At 40.7% G+C, this 14,840-nt stretch overlaps 4 protein-coding genes across 4 annotated transcripts; all 4 read left to right on the forward strand.

Moving 5' to 3' along the window:
- Positions 1 to 1,121: 1,121 nt before the first annotated feature.
- Positions 1,122 to 3,701, forward strand: LOC120566529 (protocadherin alpha-8-like). Its single transcript, XM_039813055.1, has one exon. It carries the CDS (start codon positions 1,272 to 1,274, stop codon positions 3,699 to 3,701), a length of 2,430 nt encoding a protein of 809 aa, XP_039668989.1. The 5' UTR covers positions 1,122 to 1,271.
- An 897-nt stretch (positions 3,702 to 4,598) lies between these two features.
- LOC120567232 (protocadherin alpha-3-like) lies at positions 4,599 to 7,193 on the forward strand. Its single transcript, XM_039814144.1, has one exon. The coding sequence runs from the start codon at positions 4,696 to 4,698 to the stop codon at positions 7,078 to 7,080; it is 2,385 nt and encodes a 794-aa protein (XP_039670078.1). The 5' UTR covers positions 4,599 to 4,695; the 3' UTR covers positions 7,081 to 7,193.
- Positions 7,194 to 8,490: 1,297 nt separating this feature from the next.
- On the forward strand, positions 8,491 to 11,111 carry LOC120566530 (protocadherin alpha-8-like). The gene has a single exon (XM_039813056.1). The coding sequence runs from the start codon at positions 8,724 to 8,726 to the stop codon at positions 11,109 to 11,111; it is 2,388 nt and encodes a 795-aa protein (XP_039668990.1). The 5' UTR covers positions 8,491 to 8,723.
- A 777-nt stretch (positions 11,112 to 11,888) lies between these two features.
- On the forward strand, positions 11,889 to 14,505 carry LOC120566532 (protocadherin beta-15-like). Its single transcript, XM_039813057.1, has one exon. The coding sequence runs from the start codon at positions 12,055 to 12,057 to the stop codon at positions 14,503 to 14,505; it is 2,451 nt and encodes an 816-aa protein (XP_039668991.1). The 5' UTR covers positions 11,889 to 12,054.
- The last annotated feature ends 335 nt before the right edge of the window (positions 14,506 to 14,840 follow it).

The following is a 14,840-nucleotide window of genomic DNA, read 5'->3' on the forward strand; positions in this document are numbered from 1 at the left end:
CTACCAAGGCTGATAATAATAGGAAATTAGATGCTCTGGAACAGTCTGGTAGCATTGATGCAGCATGAGGGCAAACGATGGAGGCAGAAATGGGAGTAGGTGTTGCACAATGCTGCAGCGCTCGTGCACGCGCACGTGTACGTTTGGCCTAATTCCAGAAGCAATACGTAGCTGTAGTATGTGGGAGGGGTGCGGAGATTCGGATTTTACTGTGTAGGTCACCTTGTTTCCTAGCTGCTGGTAGTGTGATTGTTATTTCATATCATGATTTATTCTGGATATTACCCTGCACTGCAGCAGCATGGAGCACACGGTACAACTGCATATGAACCACAATGTACAGCAGACATACGAATAGGTTCATCATAGCTGCATTTGCAGGTTTAATCCATGAGATGTCACTGCTCACCTCTTCAACAGGAGAAAGATTGTGGGAGTGTGCTGAGTAGACCACACAGAGGAGAATGTGACAGCTTCCTACATTAGAACCAATACGATAGAGAATTAAATAACGTTCTTTTTTAAACATTTTAGTAATACCTTTTTAAGGAGAAAAAATATCTTAACAATAAAATTGCTGCCGTGCATTCATTTTCTAATTGTTCACGTTCATTTCGACACAATTAGTTGCCAGTAGTCATTCTCGCAAATAGCAGATTGGACTTTTAGTCATTGAAATATGTGTAGAAAAATTTAAATTAGTATTTACTTTCTTAAAAAATAATGGGAGGTTGCGTATCCAATGTGGCAACATTACATATTGGCTGGCTAATTGTGGGAAACGGACATTGCACTACAACGGGTAACGAAAACAAAACAAAAAAATTTTGAAAACATTTTTGAAATATGATATTTGAGACATTTCGGAACCAAGGCAGCCTTTAACGCAGTTTTTTTTTAAATGACCTTTTTCACAACTTCAACTCCTACTTGCATGCTGTCTAAATGCAGATGTGGGGAAGAAATTCAGCAAAGCCACACACGCACTGTAGGCTAAACTAGAAGAAACCTTATCGTCAACGCACCAGAGTGAAAGTGACAATGGGTGGTGCTGTTACACTATATATCACCACAGTGTCTGTGTGTGAGGGGGGATCTTTTTTACATGTGCATTCAGTAACGACCCAAAGAGACGGGTTGAAAGACCGAACTAAACAGCCTTCATTCAGAATGGTGGTTCCCGCAGACCATTACTGTTTATTATCCGTGAGAGAATACTAAAAAAAAAAACAATTTTGTTGACAGATTTAAGACTATTTTTTTCTCCAGAAATGGCGATAACGGACATCAAAGGAGAATGGCTGGGTGTGTGGATTTATTTCTGTCTGTCCCTGCTGATTGTGACTAATTTGAAAGGAATCTCTGCACAGATACGATATTCAATTCAGGAAGAAGTCAAATTAGGAACGGCAGTTGGAAATGTGGCCAAAGACCTTGGATTAGATGTGGGACGACTGACGGATAGGAATCTTCGTGTCATTGCAGGAACAAAGCAGGATTTGTTTAAGGTAAATCCGAGAGATGGAGTTTTGTTAGTCAGCGAGAGAATAGACAGGGAGGAGCTGTGTGTAAAAACGGCTCCATGCATCACAAATCTGAAAGCAGTTGTAGAAAATCCTCTCGAGATGCACCAAATAATAGTTGAAATACTCGATATAAACGACAATTCTCCGAGATTCCCAGAAGAAAATTACACATTAGAGGTGCTAGAGTCCGCCATAGTTGGTTCTCGATTTCAAATGGAAGGAGCACACGACTTGGATGCTGGTTTGAATTCCTTACAATCATATAAGCTCAACCATAACCAGTATTTTCGCCTGGAAACCGAAGAATTTGGGGAGGATGGAAAGGTTCCATTTCTCATTTTACAGCGACCTTTGGATAGAGAACACGTCGATCAACACTGGTTACTCTTAACAGCTAATGATGGAGGTAAACCTTCAAAATCTGGTACTATTAATATCACTGTCATTGTGTCTGATATAAATGATAACTCGCCTAAGTGTGATAAACAGAAATACACCATAACAATAAAGGAAAACGCACCTGCAGGGACATTTCTGCTGACAGTAAATGCATCTGACTCAGATGAGGGAATGAACAGTTTGATTGAATATTCTTTACGGAGTAAACTTAGAAAACTCTCATCTGAACCGTTTGATTTAAATAGCAGCACTGGTACACTTACATTGAAAGAGGGCCTTGATTACGAGGAAAAGCAAGTCTATGAAATTAAGGTACTGGCTGCGGACAAAGGTGCTGTGTCTCTCTCCACACACTGCAACGTGGTTGTTAGAGTGGAAGACGTGAACGATAATAAACCCGAAATAGACATCACATCCCTTTCAAGTCGCATTTCAGAGGATGCACCTCCTGGCACGGTGGTGGCGTTGATGGATGTGACGGACCTTGACTCAGGTGTGAACGGACAGGTGGTCTGCAGTGTGCCCGGCCATTTACCTTTTGACTTAAATCCATCCCCGGACGGACAGTCATACTCTTTGGTCACGAAGGACTACCTAGATAAGGAAACCATGCATATATATAATATTACAATAATGGCTAAGGATTTAGGGAGCCCCGCTATGTCATCTACGAAGGTAATACAGGTAGATGTGCTAGATGTTAATGACAATCGTCCTTTGTTCACTGAAAGCCCATATACTTTTTATGTGCCTGAAAACAACAAGGCTGGAATTTCAATTTTTTCAGTGAGCGCGGGAGATGCTGATGAAGGCGAAAATGCGGCAGTCACATATTCACTCAACCGGAAGATTCCAGGGCCCACTGTAACTTCTTTTTTGAATATAAATGAAGCCGATGGCACCATTTCCGCACTAAAAGGTTTTGACTTTGAAACACTGAAAACTTTCCAGTTCCAAGTTGTTGCCACAGATTCTGGAACTCCGTCACTAAGCAGCAACGTCACAGTGAACGTGTTCATTCTGGATCAGAACGACAACGCTCCAGTCATCCTGTATCCAGTCAGCTCTAACGGTTCTGCTGAAGGTGTGGAGGAGATTCCCCGCAATGTGAACGCAGGACACTTGGTGACTAAAGTCAGAGCCTATGACGCTGATATAGGATATAACGGCTGGTTACTGTTTTCACTGCAGGACGTTACTGACCACAGTCTCTTTGGTTTGGACCGCTATACAGGACAGATCAGAACACTTCGCTCATTCACAGAGACAGACGAGGCGGAGCATAAACTGGTCATACTGGTGAAAGACAATGGGAACGTTTCACTCTCAGCAACAGCTACTGTGCTTGTCAAAGTTGTGGAGCCCAAAGAGGCTTTTGCTGCTTCTGATGTTAAAAGTGCAACAAAGGATGAGGAGGAGAATAATGTGACTTTTTACCTGATGATAACTTTGGGCTCAGTTTCAACACTTTTTCTCATCAGTATCATCGTGCTGATTGCAATGCAGTGCTCCAAAACCACAGACTATACTTCTAAATATCTACAAGAGACTAATTATGATGGGACACTGTGTCACAGCATCCAGTACAGATCTGGAGACAAACGGTACATGCTAGTAGGACCCAGAATGAGTATAGGATCTACTATAGTCCCGGGCAGCCATGCGAATACACTAGTGCTGCCTGACAGGAGAGGGGCATCTGGAGAGGTAAGACATGAAAAACGTTTTACACAGTATGTTTACAAGCATATAATTCTGTGTTTTTGCTTTGCTTAAAGTTTGCTTCTCATTGTGTCTTCAAAGCATTTTGCACAGAGAAAAGTACTAAATATAAGTTGCAATACACTCACATATTTCTTGCACGAGTTTGTTTGACATTCTATTGTATTTTTGTCTCGTTAATCATAGGAAGTGTTCCTTTACATAGGGATGTAAAAATGCAAGTTATTGCAAACTTTTGAATGTGGCAAGATAGCTCCGTCTGTAACAGCAACTAACAGCCAGTCTCTCTTCATAAACATATAAGCTTATAACCATGATGAATACTAATCAATTTGACATACATACGAGCTCATTCGTTGTCCCTAATTATGACCGCTATCCATGGTGCTGAAATGAAACTGGTACCGTTTTCCAGCTAACCAGAGCAATTCTAGACTGCATTTGGGGATTTGTGGGTGGTGAGCTTTTGAATGTTAGGTTGCAGAACATTAAAAACTGTCAGCATTCAGATATCAGATGTAAACGGCAACAGTCCACATTTCGACCAAACCCCTTCAGAGTTTTATCTTGTAAAAACTAACATTGTTGTTCATACAGAACATAGTGCACAACCAAGTTGAATTAAATTAAATTGACGTAATAAGCATTCTTTTCATTCATTTTCTTTTTAGAAAACTGTTAACTGTAGTATTTTGCGTTTTTTTCAACATATCAAGAGTAATTCTATGTACATTTTGTTTGCCACATAAAGTGAACAACTTGATCATGTGTTTACATGCTTTAAATTAGGTAGATGCATTTTTAAATTAGAGGATAACAGTCTTAGTCCTACTTTCTCAATGACCTCTAGATGTCAGTATTACATTGGTAAACCAAAGGAAATCTCGTCCCTCCCCTCATAAAGCTTTCGTTTGCCCCTGAGAAAAAGCAGAAAAAAAGATTTGAATAGAGCTCCCCACTCGACCGAATTGTACTGTGCTATTATGTAAATATGCACGCAGTGGGTTTGATATAGACTTTTATTGCAGATACGGATTTTTGTGTATTAATGTGTTGTTGGAAAACAATGGCGATCGAAAGACAACCTAGAAGAAGGGTCTGCTCATGGTTTGCTTTTCATTTGGCTCTACTGTTGTTCGTCGGAATACGGGCTTTGGCAGAAATAAGATACTCTATTCCAGAGGAAGTAAAAGATGGAACTGCTGTTGGAAATGTTGCGAAGGATCTTGGCCTTGATATCACCTCTTTGATTGACCGACGATTCCGCGTTGTTTCTGAATCTAAGGATGCATTTTTTGAGGTAAACCAGAACAATGGGGCTCTGTATGTCCATAAGAAAATCGACAGAGAGGAGCTCTGTCAGGGCAGCGGTGCCTGCGTAATGGAGCTAAAAGTGATAGTCGAAAACCCGTTGGAAATACACTATGTAATTGTAGAAATTACTGATGTAAATGATCACTCTCCTAGTTTTCCAGAGAAAGAACAAAGATTTGAAATAGCTGAGCACACACTACCAGGAAGGCGATTTCAACTGCACACGGCTCGTGACCCCGATGCTGGAATTAACTCTATTCGTACGTACACTTTGACGTCTAATGAACATTTTGAAGTAGATATCCGTCAAAGCGATGAGGATAAAATACCGTTTTTAGTGCTGAAGAAATCGTTAGACAGAGAACAAAAGGACAAACACACACTACTGGTTACAGCAGTTGATGGAGGCAAACCTCCAAGATCAGGGACACTAAATGTTTCCATTATTGTTCTTGACAGTAATGATAACCGTCCGATATTTAGTCAGGAGATTTACCAAATTGCAATAAAAGAAAATGTTCCAGTCGGTACGTCAATATTTCAAATTAATGCGACAGATCCCGATGAAGGCACCAATAGCGAAATTGAATACAGCCTCGGAAAAACTCTGAAGAAAAAAGTCTATGACATTTTTGAATTGGACAAATTAACCGGAGAGATTAGAGTTAAAGGAGCAGTGGACTATGAAGAAAACGACGTTTATAAACTGGATGTTGAGACATCCGATAAAGGAACACCTCCACTGACAGGTGAGTGTAGAGTAATTATAAAGATAAAAGACGTTAATGACAATCCACCGGAAATAGAAGTGACATCACTGTCAAATACAGTGTCTGAAGACTCAAAACCTGGCACAGTTATTTCTCTTATCAGTTTCAAGGATAAAGACTCTGGTGTCAATGGAAAAATAATATCGAGCATAACGTCAGACGTGCCATTTGAATTAAAGCCCTCCTATAAGGAGAACATTTATTCAGTTGTCACGAAGGGATTTTTGGATCGAGAGGAGGTGTCACATTATGAAATAACAATAAAAGCCACCGATTGTGGTGAACCTCCCTTATCTACTGTTAAAACTCTCAACATTCAGATATCAGATGTAAATGACAACAGTCCACATTTCGACCAAAATCCAATACAGTTTTATCTGGTAGAAAATAACGTTGCTGGAAGGTCGATATTCTCTGTAAGCGCAACGGACAAAGACGTGAACGACAATGCAGCTATTTCATACCATATAGTGAGAGGAGGGAGTCAAAATGACATAATGTCTTTCCTAAATGTAAATTCTGATAATGGACACATTTCAGCACTAAAGAGTTTTGACTTTGAAACACTGAAAACATTCCAGTTCCAAGTTGTTGCCACAGATTCTGGAACTCCGTCACTAAGCAGCAACGTCACAGTGAACGTGTTCATTCTGGATCAGAACGACAACGCTCCAGTCATCCTGTATCCAGTCAGCTCTAACGGTTCTGCTGAAGGTGTGGAGGAGATTCCCCGCAATGTGAACGCAGGACACTTGGTGACTAAAGTCAGAGCCTATGACGCTGATATAGGATATAACGGCTGGTTACTGTTTTCACTGCAGGACGTTACTGACCACAGTCTCTTTGGTTTGGACCGCTATACAGGACAGATCAGAACACTTCGCTCATTCACAGAGACAGACGAGGCGGAGCATAAACTGGTCATACTGGTGAAAGACAATGGGAACGTTTCGCTCTCAGCAACAGCTACTGTGCTTGTCAAAGTTGTGGAGCCCAAAGAGGCTTTTGCTGCTTCTGATGTTAAAAGTGCAACAAAGGATGAGGAGGAGAATAATGTGACTTTTTACCTGATGATAACTTTGGGTTCAGTTTCAACACTTTTTCTAATCAGTATCATCGTGCTGATTGCAATGCAGTGCTCCAAAACCACAGACTATACTTCTAAATATCTACAAGAGACTAATTATGATGGGACACTGTGTCACAGCATCCAGTACAGATCTGGAGACAAACGGTACATGCTAGTAGGACCCAGAATGAGTATAGGATCTACTATAGTCCCGGGCAGCCATGCGAATACACTAGTGCTCCCTGACAGGAGAGGGACATCTGGAGAGGTAAGACTTTAAAAACAAAGTTTTATACAATGTTTTAAAGCATACGACTATTAGTTTGTGCTTTACTCAAAGTTTGCTTCTTATCGTGCCTCTAAAGCCTTTGCCACAGAGAAAAGTACAAAACATAACTCGCAACAAACCCAAAAATGTCTTAAGGCTATGTTCACACTTGGTGTCTTTTTTGACAAGAAAAAGTTGACCAGGGAGCTTTTGTAGTAAAAAAAAAAAAAGCTGGCAGCGTTTTGGTTCCAATAAGCACCCGAGAGAGTTTTTTGTTGCTATAAGAACAGCTACTGCTACAGTATCCTAGAGCGCCATGTGCTAAAGTTAGATTAAAAAAAAGCGGTGGAGTGAGCTAGAGAAAGAAGAGAGAGAGAGAGAGAGAGAGAGAGAGAGAGAGAGAGAGAGAGAGAGAGCGGTACCGGTACATAGAAGAAAGCGAGTTCCCTGTACAGGGAGCACCCGGTCATATCATATAACTCGCTGTGCTCCGACTCCATTTTTCCTTGTTGTTATGGAAACGACAGGTCTGGCTGCTGCGCTTGTCATCGGTCGGCTGTCAAAACGCGCTTGACGTAAGGCGTTTTTTTTTTTTTTGGAAAAGTTGAACTTTTTTCAACATCATAAAGACGCCCTGAGCTGCAGAAAAAAAAGTCGGCGATGGCGTTTCAAAAAGCGCTAACGACTTTCTTGAAAACATGGTTTACTCCATATGATAATAATGTAGCAGCTTAAACAAAGACGCCAAGTGTGAACACGTGTGTGTTGCTTTTTTGTAAGGTTTCTAATAGGTTTGTTTGAGTTAATATTATCTTTACTTCATTGTTCATCATAGAAAGTGCTTGTTAACATAGAAATTAATGTAAAACTGCAAGTCAATGTAGCCAAATATTTGATGTGGCAAGATAGCACCGTCCATAACAGCCACTCTGTGATCTCTGCTCTCAGTGTTTGTGCCTTTTGTTCAGGCACATACGCACTCAAAACCATGATGGATACTAATCAATGCGAAATACATAAAATATCTAATTATTTGTAAAGAGGAAAGTCTTTCCCATGATTATGGCAGCTGCCCATGGTGTTGACATTGGCATGTTCCTGTTTTCTATCCAAAAAGAGTAGTTTGTATTTGGGAATATGTGAGACGTGAGTTTTCTAACGAAGCGTTTCAATATGTTGCATTGTTTCTGTTGAGTTCTTTGGCAGTATGCATGGATTTTGATATTAGAGGGAAAGGCTGGGCGACTACTTGTGTTTGCTGTCCATGGTACTGAAAAGTAAGGACATGTCAAACGTTATTGTAATGTTAAAGAAAAACAATAAATATTATGTTTTAATGTGAATGAATACGCCTCCTAGTATGTGCATGTCATCTAAAAGAATGCATCACTTCAAACTTTGCATATGTGGTATGTAATATGTAGTAAAAATTGTTCTTAGAAATTACCTCTGGGTGTCACTATTACATCGGGAAACCATAGACGACTTTGTCCCTCCCCTTTCAATGCTTTTGTTTCCTGCTGAATATAGCAAGTAAGGTGTTTGAATCAAGCACACCAGCCGACTAAATCACGCTAAGGATTTTGTAAATATGCGATATTCAGCGTGTTGGACATAAATAACGGTTTGTCTAAGTAACCGGATCCTGTCTGCATATGTGTTGTTGGATAACGATGGGGACCGATACAAAAACTCGGACAAAGGACTGCTCCTGGTTTGCTTTTTATTTGGCTCTACTGCTGCTGTTCGGAAAACAGGCTTTGGCTCAGATAAGATACTCTATTCCAGAGGAGGTACAAGAGGGAACTGTTGTTGGAAATGTTGCGAAGGATCTTGGCCTTGAAATCACCTCTTTGATTGATCGACGGTTCCGTGTTGTGTCTGGAAGTAAGGACGCTATCTTTGAAGTAAACCAGAATAATGGGGCATTGTACGTCCACCAGCATATTGACAGAGAGGAGCTCTGTCAGGGCAGCGGTGCGTGTCTAATGGAGCTTAAAATCCTTGTTGAGACCCCGTTGGAAATACACTACGTAATTGTAGAAATTACTGATGTAAATGATCACTCTCCTAGTTTCCCTGAAAGAGAACAACAATTTGAAATAGCTGAGCACACACTGCCAGGAAGGCGATTTCAACTGCACACGGCTCGTGACCCCGATGCTGGAATTAACTCTATTCGTACATACACTTTGACAGCAAATGACCATTTTGAAGTAGATATCCGTCAAAGCGATGCGGGTAAGATACCGTTTTTAGTGCTGAAGAAATCGTTAGACAGAGAACAAAAGGACAAACACACACTACTGGTTACAGCAGTTGATGGAGGCAAACCTCCAAGATCAGGGACACTAAATGTTTCCATTATTGTTCTTGACAGTAATGATAACCGTCCGATATTTAGTCAGGAGATTTATCAAATTGAAATACAGGAAAACGTTTCAATAGGCACTTCAATATTTCAAATGAATGCAACGGATCTCGATGAAGACACTTATGGGGAAATTGAGTACAGCCTCGGAAAAACATTGATGCGAAAAGTTTATGATACTTTTGATTTGGATAAATTAACTGGAGAAATTAGAGTTAAAGGAGCAGTGGACTATGAAGAAAACGACGTATATGAACTTAACATTGAAGCATCCGATAAAGGAACACCTCCACTGACCGGTGAGTGTAGAGTCATTATAAAGATAAAAGACGTTAATGATAATCCACCGGAAATAGAAGTGACATCACTGTCAAATACAGTGTCTGAAGACTCAAAACCTGGCACAGTTATTTCACTACTTAGTGTGACGGATAAAGACTCCGGTATCAATGGAAAAATAATATCAAGCATAACCTCAGACGTGCCTTTTGAATTAAAGCCCTCCTATAAGGAGAACACGTACTCAGTTGTCACGAAGGGATTTTTGGATCGAGAGGAGGTGTCACATTATAAAATAACAATAAAAGCCACCGATTGTGGTGAACCTCCCTTATCTACTGTTAAAACTCTCAACATCCAGATATCAGATGTAAATGACAACAGTCCACATTTCGACCAAAATCCAATACAGTTTTATCTGGTAGAAAATAATGTTCCCGGAAATTCAATATTTTCTGTAAGCGCAACAGACAATGATTTGAATGACAATGCAGCTATTTCATACCATATAGTGAGAGGAGGGAGTCAAAATGACATAATGTCTTTCCTAAATGTAAATTCTGATAATGGACACATTTCAGCACTAAAGAGTTTTGACTTTGAAACTCTGAAAACGTTCCAGTTCCAAGTTGTTGCCACAGATTCTGGAACTCCGTCACTAAGCAGCAACGTCACAGTGAACGTGTTCATTCTGGATCAGAACGACAACGCTCCAGTCATCCTGTATCCAGTCAGCTCTAACGGTTCTGCTGAAGGTGTGGAGGAGATTCCCCGCAATGTGAACGCAGGACACTTGGTGACTAAAGTCAGAGCCTATGACGCTGATATAGGATATAACGGCTGGTTACTGTTTTCACTGCAGGACGTTACTGACCACAGTCTCTTTGGTTTGGACCGCTATACAGGACAGATCAGAACACTTCGCTCATTCACAGAGACAGACGAGGCGGAGCATAAACTGGTCATACTGGTGAAAGACAATGGGAACGTTTCACTCTCAGCAACAGCTACTGTACTTGTCAAAGTTGTGGAGCCCAAAGAGGCTTTTGCTGCTTCTGATGTTAAAAGTGCAACAAAGGATGAGGAGGAGAATAATGTGACTTTTTACCTGATGATAACTTTGGGCTCAGTTTCAACACTTTTTCTCATCAGTATCATCGTGCTGATTGCAATGCAGTGCTCCAAAACCACAGACTATACTTCTAAATATCTACAAGAGACTAATTATGATGGGACACTGTGTCACAGCATCCAGTACAGATCTGGAGACAAACGGTACATGCTAGTAGGACCCAGAATGAGTATAGGATCTACTATAGTCCCGGGCAGCCATGCAAACACACTAGTGCTCCCTGACAGGAGAGGGACATCTGGAGAGGTAAATATTTTTTAAATTATTCACACTATTAAATTGCAGTCAATACGTTACAGAAGAAGATACATACTGTCATTACTTGTTTTTTGATACTGCTGGTGTGGAACTGTGCTGCCCATGGTGCTGAAATTCAGTTTTTTGTGTACATTTGTTTGGCATTACAATTAATGGCAGGTACACCTATGTGAATTACCCCTGTTCGATCACCGGTGATCTGAATAAAGTTTGTATTAGTTAAGTGTCCTTATGTCCAGTCCCACGTTTTGTTTTAATCTAAGTGACTCAATAGTGTTTACAAAATAGTGCTGTGGAGCAGATTTACAATGTGTGCCTCCTGTTCTATCATGCCTCAATTACTTTACTTCCGACATCATTTGAAGTCGACGAGGTCACATGTCGTTTAACAATGCATGCAAATGCAGGTGTTATTGTTTGTCTTCATCAATTGTCCAATAACCGCATACCTGAGTTGCACGCTTATTTGGCGTTTTTTCGAAACATATACATTTTGTTAGACTTTCTGGAGGAGGCAGATTTAAGCATGCTCCACAGAGGGAGACCACGGGTGACGTTTTAATCAACTTATTGTATGTCCTTTAGCACTGGATTATGGGCATCATGAAGGCATATAGACGTCGATTGTATTAGAGAAGAAGGTAGTGAAGTAAAACACTTAGGATGATGTCGTATTGTAGGCCACTGGTCACATGGTGTCAGTGTGGCATAGATAATGGTTGTGTTGCTCATTCAGCACAGGCCCTGCCCATCTCTGGATCATGTCTTATGGAGATGGTATGCTGACGGAGTACACACTGTAGGCTATAGCAATATAAATAGTAGTTCATATTTATAAGTAAAAGCTTATGTTTGAGACTCGTGAAATGGATCTAATCATACTTGGTCGATGAGGAACTGAATCACTGTATTTGCCTAAAAGAAAGCCTTTATTTTTTGCTTCAAAATGGGAGAACGAGGACAAAGGCGCCGAGTGAACTGCTGGTGGGTTGCCGGGATTTTATTGCTGTGCTTTGGGAAACGAATCTGGGCTCAGCTTAGATACTCTGTTCCAGAAGAAGTACAAGTGGGATACCCTGTTGGAAATATTGCCAAGGATTTAGGGCTTGACCTTAGCACTTTGACAGACAGGCGGTTTCGTATTGTTTCGGGACCCAACCATGCTCTGTTTCAGTTAAATCAAAACACTGGAGTGTTGTATATTGGAAAAATTACGGACCGCGAAGAGCTATGCGATGGAATCAAGATTTGTTTGATAAACCTGAAAATTGTTGTAGAAAGCCCACTGGAAATACATTACGTTGGCGTTGAAATAACAGATGTTAATGACCATTCACCGACTTTTCCAGAAAGCGAACAACGACTGGAAATAGCAGAGCATACTCCTCCAGGTACTCGTTTCCAAATTCATGCAGCTAGAGACCCTGATGTCGGTACACAGTCAGTCCGGTTATATAAGTTGAGCTCAAATGAATTTTTTGATACTGAAATCAGAGACAGCGAAGAGGACAAGATACCGTTTTTAGTGCTTAAAAAGCCTTTAGATAGGGAGCAAAAAGCAGAACACCGTTTAGTGTTAACGGCTCTTGATGGAGGCAGTCCGTCGAAATCTGGGAGCCTTAATTTAATTATTACCGTGCTAGATGCAAATGATAACCGCCCTGTGTTCAGCAAAGATATATATACTGTTTTATTAAATGAAAATGCCCCGATAGGAACTCTTGTTATACAATTAAACGCTACAGATTTAGATGATGGTTTAAACAGCGAAATTGAATACACGTTTGAAAAAACACAAAAGAAAAAAGTGCATGACACATTTGAATTAGATAGCGTCACTGGTGAGATTCGAGTGAAAGGAATAGTGGACTTTGAGGACACAGAAATTTACAGACTAGATCTGCAGGCTTCAGATAAAGGCCAGCTTCCTTGGACGGCCGAAAGTAGAGTTGTGATAAACATAAAAGATGTGAACGATAATCAGCCAGACATTGAAGTAACATCATTGTCCAATGTAGTCCCGGAAGATACAAAGCCTGGCACTGTTATCTCCCTCATCAGTGTTACGGACAGAGATTCTGGGGTTAATGGAAAAGTTATTTGCAAAATTTTGGACAATGTTCCGTTTGATTTGACGCCATCCATTGAAGAAAACATGTACTCTCTTGTCACAAAGGGGCGTTTAGACAGAGAAATTGTGTCCCATTATGACATCACAATAACAGCTACTGACTGTGGTGAACCTCCACTTTCCGCTGTTAAAACCTTGAGTGTTCAGGTGTCAGATGTAAATGACAACAGACCACTTTTCAGTCAGAATCCATTTGAACTTTATTTGGTAGAAAACAATGCCCCGGGCGCATCAATATTTTCTGTAAGTGCTGCTGATAATGATCTCAATGAAAATGCAGCAATAGCATACCACATTGTGAGAGGTAATGGGCTGCATCGTGATATAACATCTTTCCTAAATATAAATTCAGACAATGGACAGATTTCCGCGCTAAAAAGTTTTGACTTTGAAACACTGAAAACGTTCCAGTTCCAAGTTGTTGCCACAGATTCTGGAACTCCGTCACTAAGCAGCAACGTCACAGTGAACGTGTTCATTCTGGATCAGAACGACAACGCTCCAGTCATCCTGTATCCAGTCAGCTCTAACGGTTCTGCTGAAGGTGTGGAGGAGATTCCCCGCAATGTGAACGCAGGACACTTGGTGACTAAAGTCAGAGCCTATGACGCTGATATAGGATATAACGGCTGGTTACTGTTTTCACTGCAGGACGTTACTGACCACAGTCTCTTTGGTTTGGACCGCTATACAGGACAGATCAGAACACTTCGCTCATTCACAGAGACAGACGAGGCTGAGCATAAACTGGTCATACTGGTGAAAGACAATGGGAACGTTTCACTCTCAGCAACAGCTACTGTGCTTGTCAAAGTTGTGGAGCCCAAAGAGGCTTTTGCTGCTTCTGATGTTAAAAGTGCAACAAAGGATGAGGAGGAGAATAATGTGACTTTTTACCTGATGATAACTTTGGGCTCCGTTTCAACACTTTTTCTCATCAGTATCATCGTGCTGATTGCAATGCAGTGCTCCAAAACCACAGACTATACTTCTAAATATCTACAAGAGACTAATTATGATGGGACACTGTGTCACAGCATCCAGTACAGATCTGGAGACAAACGGTACATGCTAGTAGGACCCAGAATGAGTATAGGATCTACTATAGTCCCGGGCAGCCATGCGAATACACTAGTGCTGCCTGACAGGAGAGGGACATCTGGAGAGGTAAGACTTTTAAAGCAAACGCCAACAAATGCAGCTCTTTGCTTGGTTGTGATTGCTGTGCGTGGTGCTGAAACGCTTTGGCTTTTCTGTTTCTGTTAAGAGACTTTGAGGAATCCTTGCTCTGTTTAAGAATACTTTGTCAGCTTGTGTTTGACAGTCGTGTCTCTAAATTCTAACGAATAATGTATTGGGAGGTATGAAGTTAGCAGAGGTGGTACGTAAAGTCCATAAACTCAAGTAGCCTACTGTAATCAAGTACACATTTAAGGTATTTGTACTTTTAACTCCAGTACATTAATCTGACAGCTTTAGTTACTAGTTACTTTAAAAAATAAGCTTTTTGCACACAAAACACATGTCGTTTATAAAATACGATGTTTTATTATATATTCAACTACCCAACAATATAAAGACCTAAGTCCAGCTGAAATGAT

The sequence above is a fragment of the Perca fluviatilis genome, chromosome 10 (genome assembly GCF_010015445.1).
Source record: "Perca fluviatilis chromosome 10, GENO_Pfluv_1.0, whole genome shotgun sequence".
Classification (NCBI taxonomy): domain Eukaryota; kingdom Metazoa; phylum Chordata; class Actinopteri; order Perciformes; family Percidae; genus Perca; species Perca fluviatilis.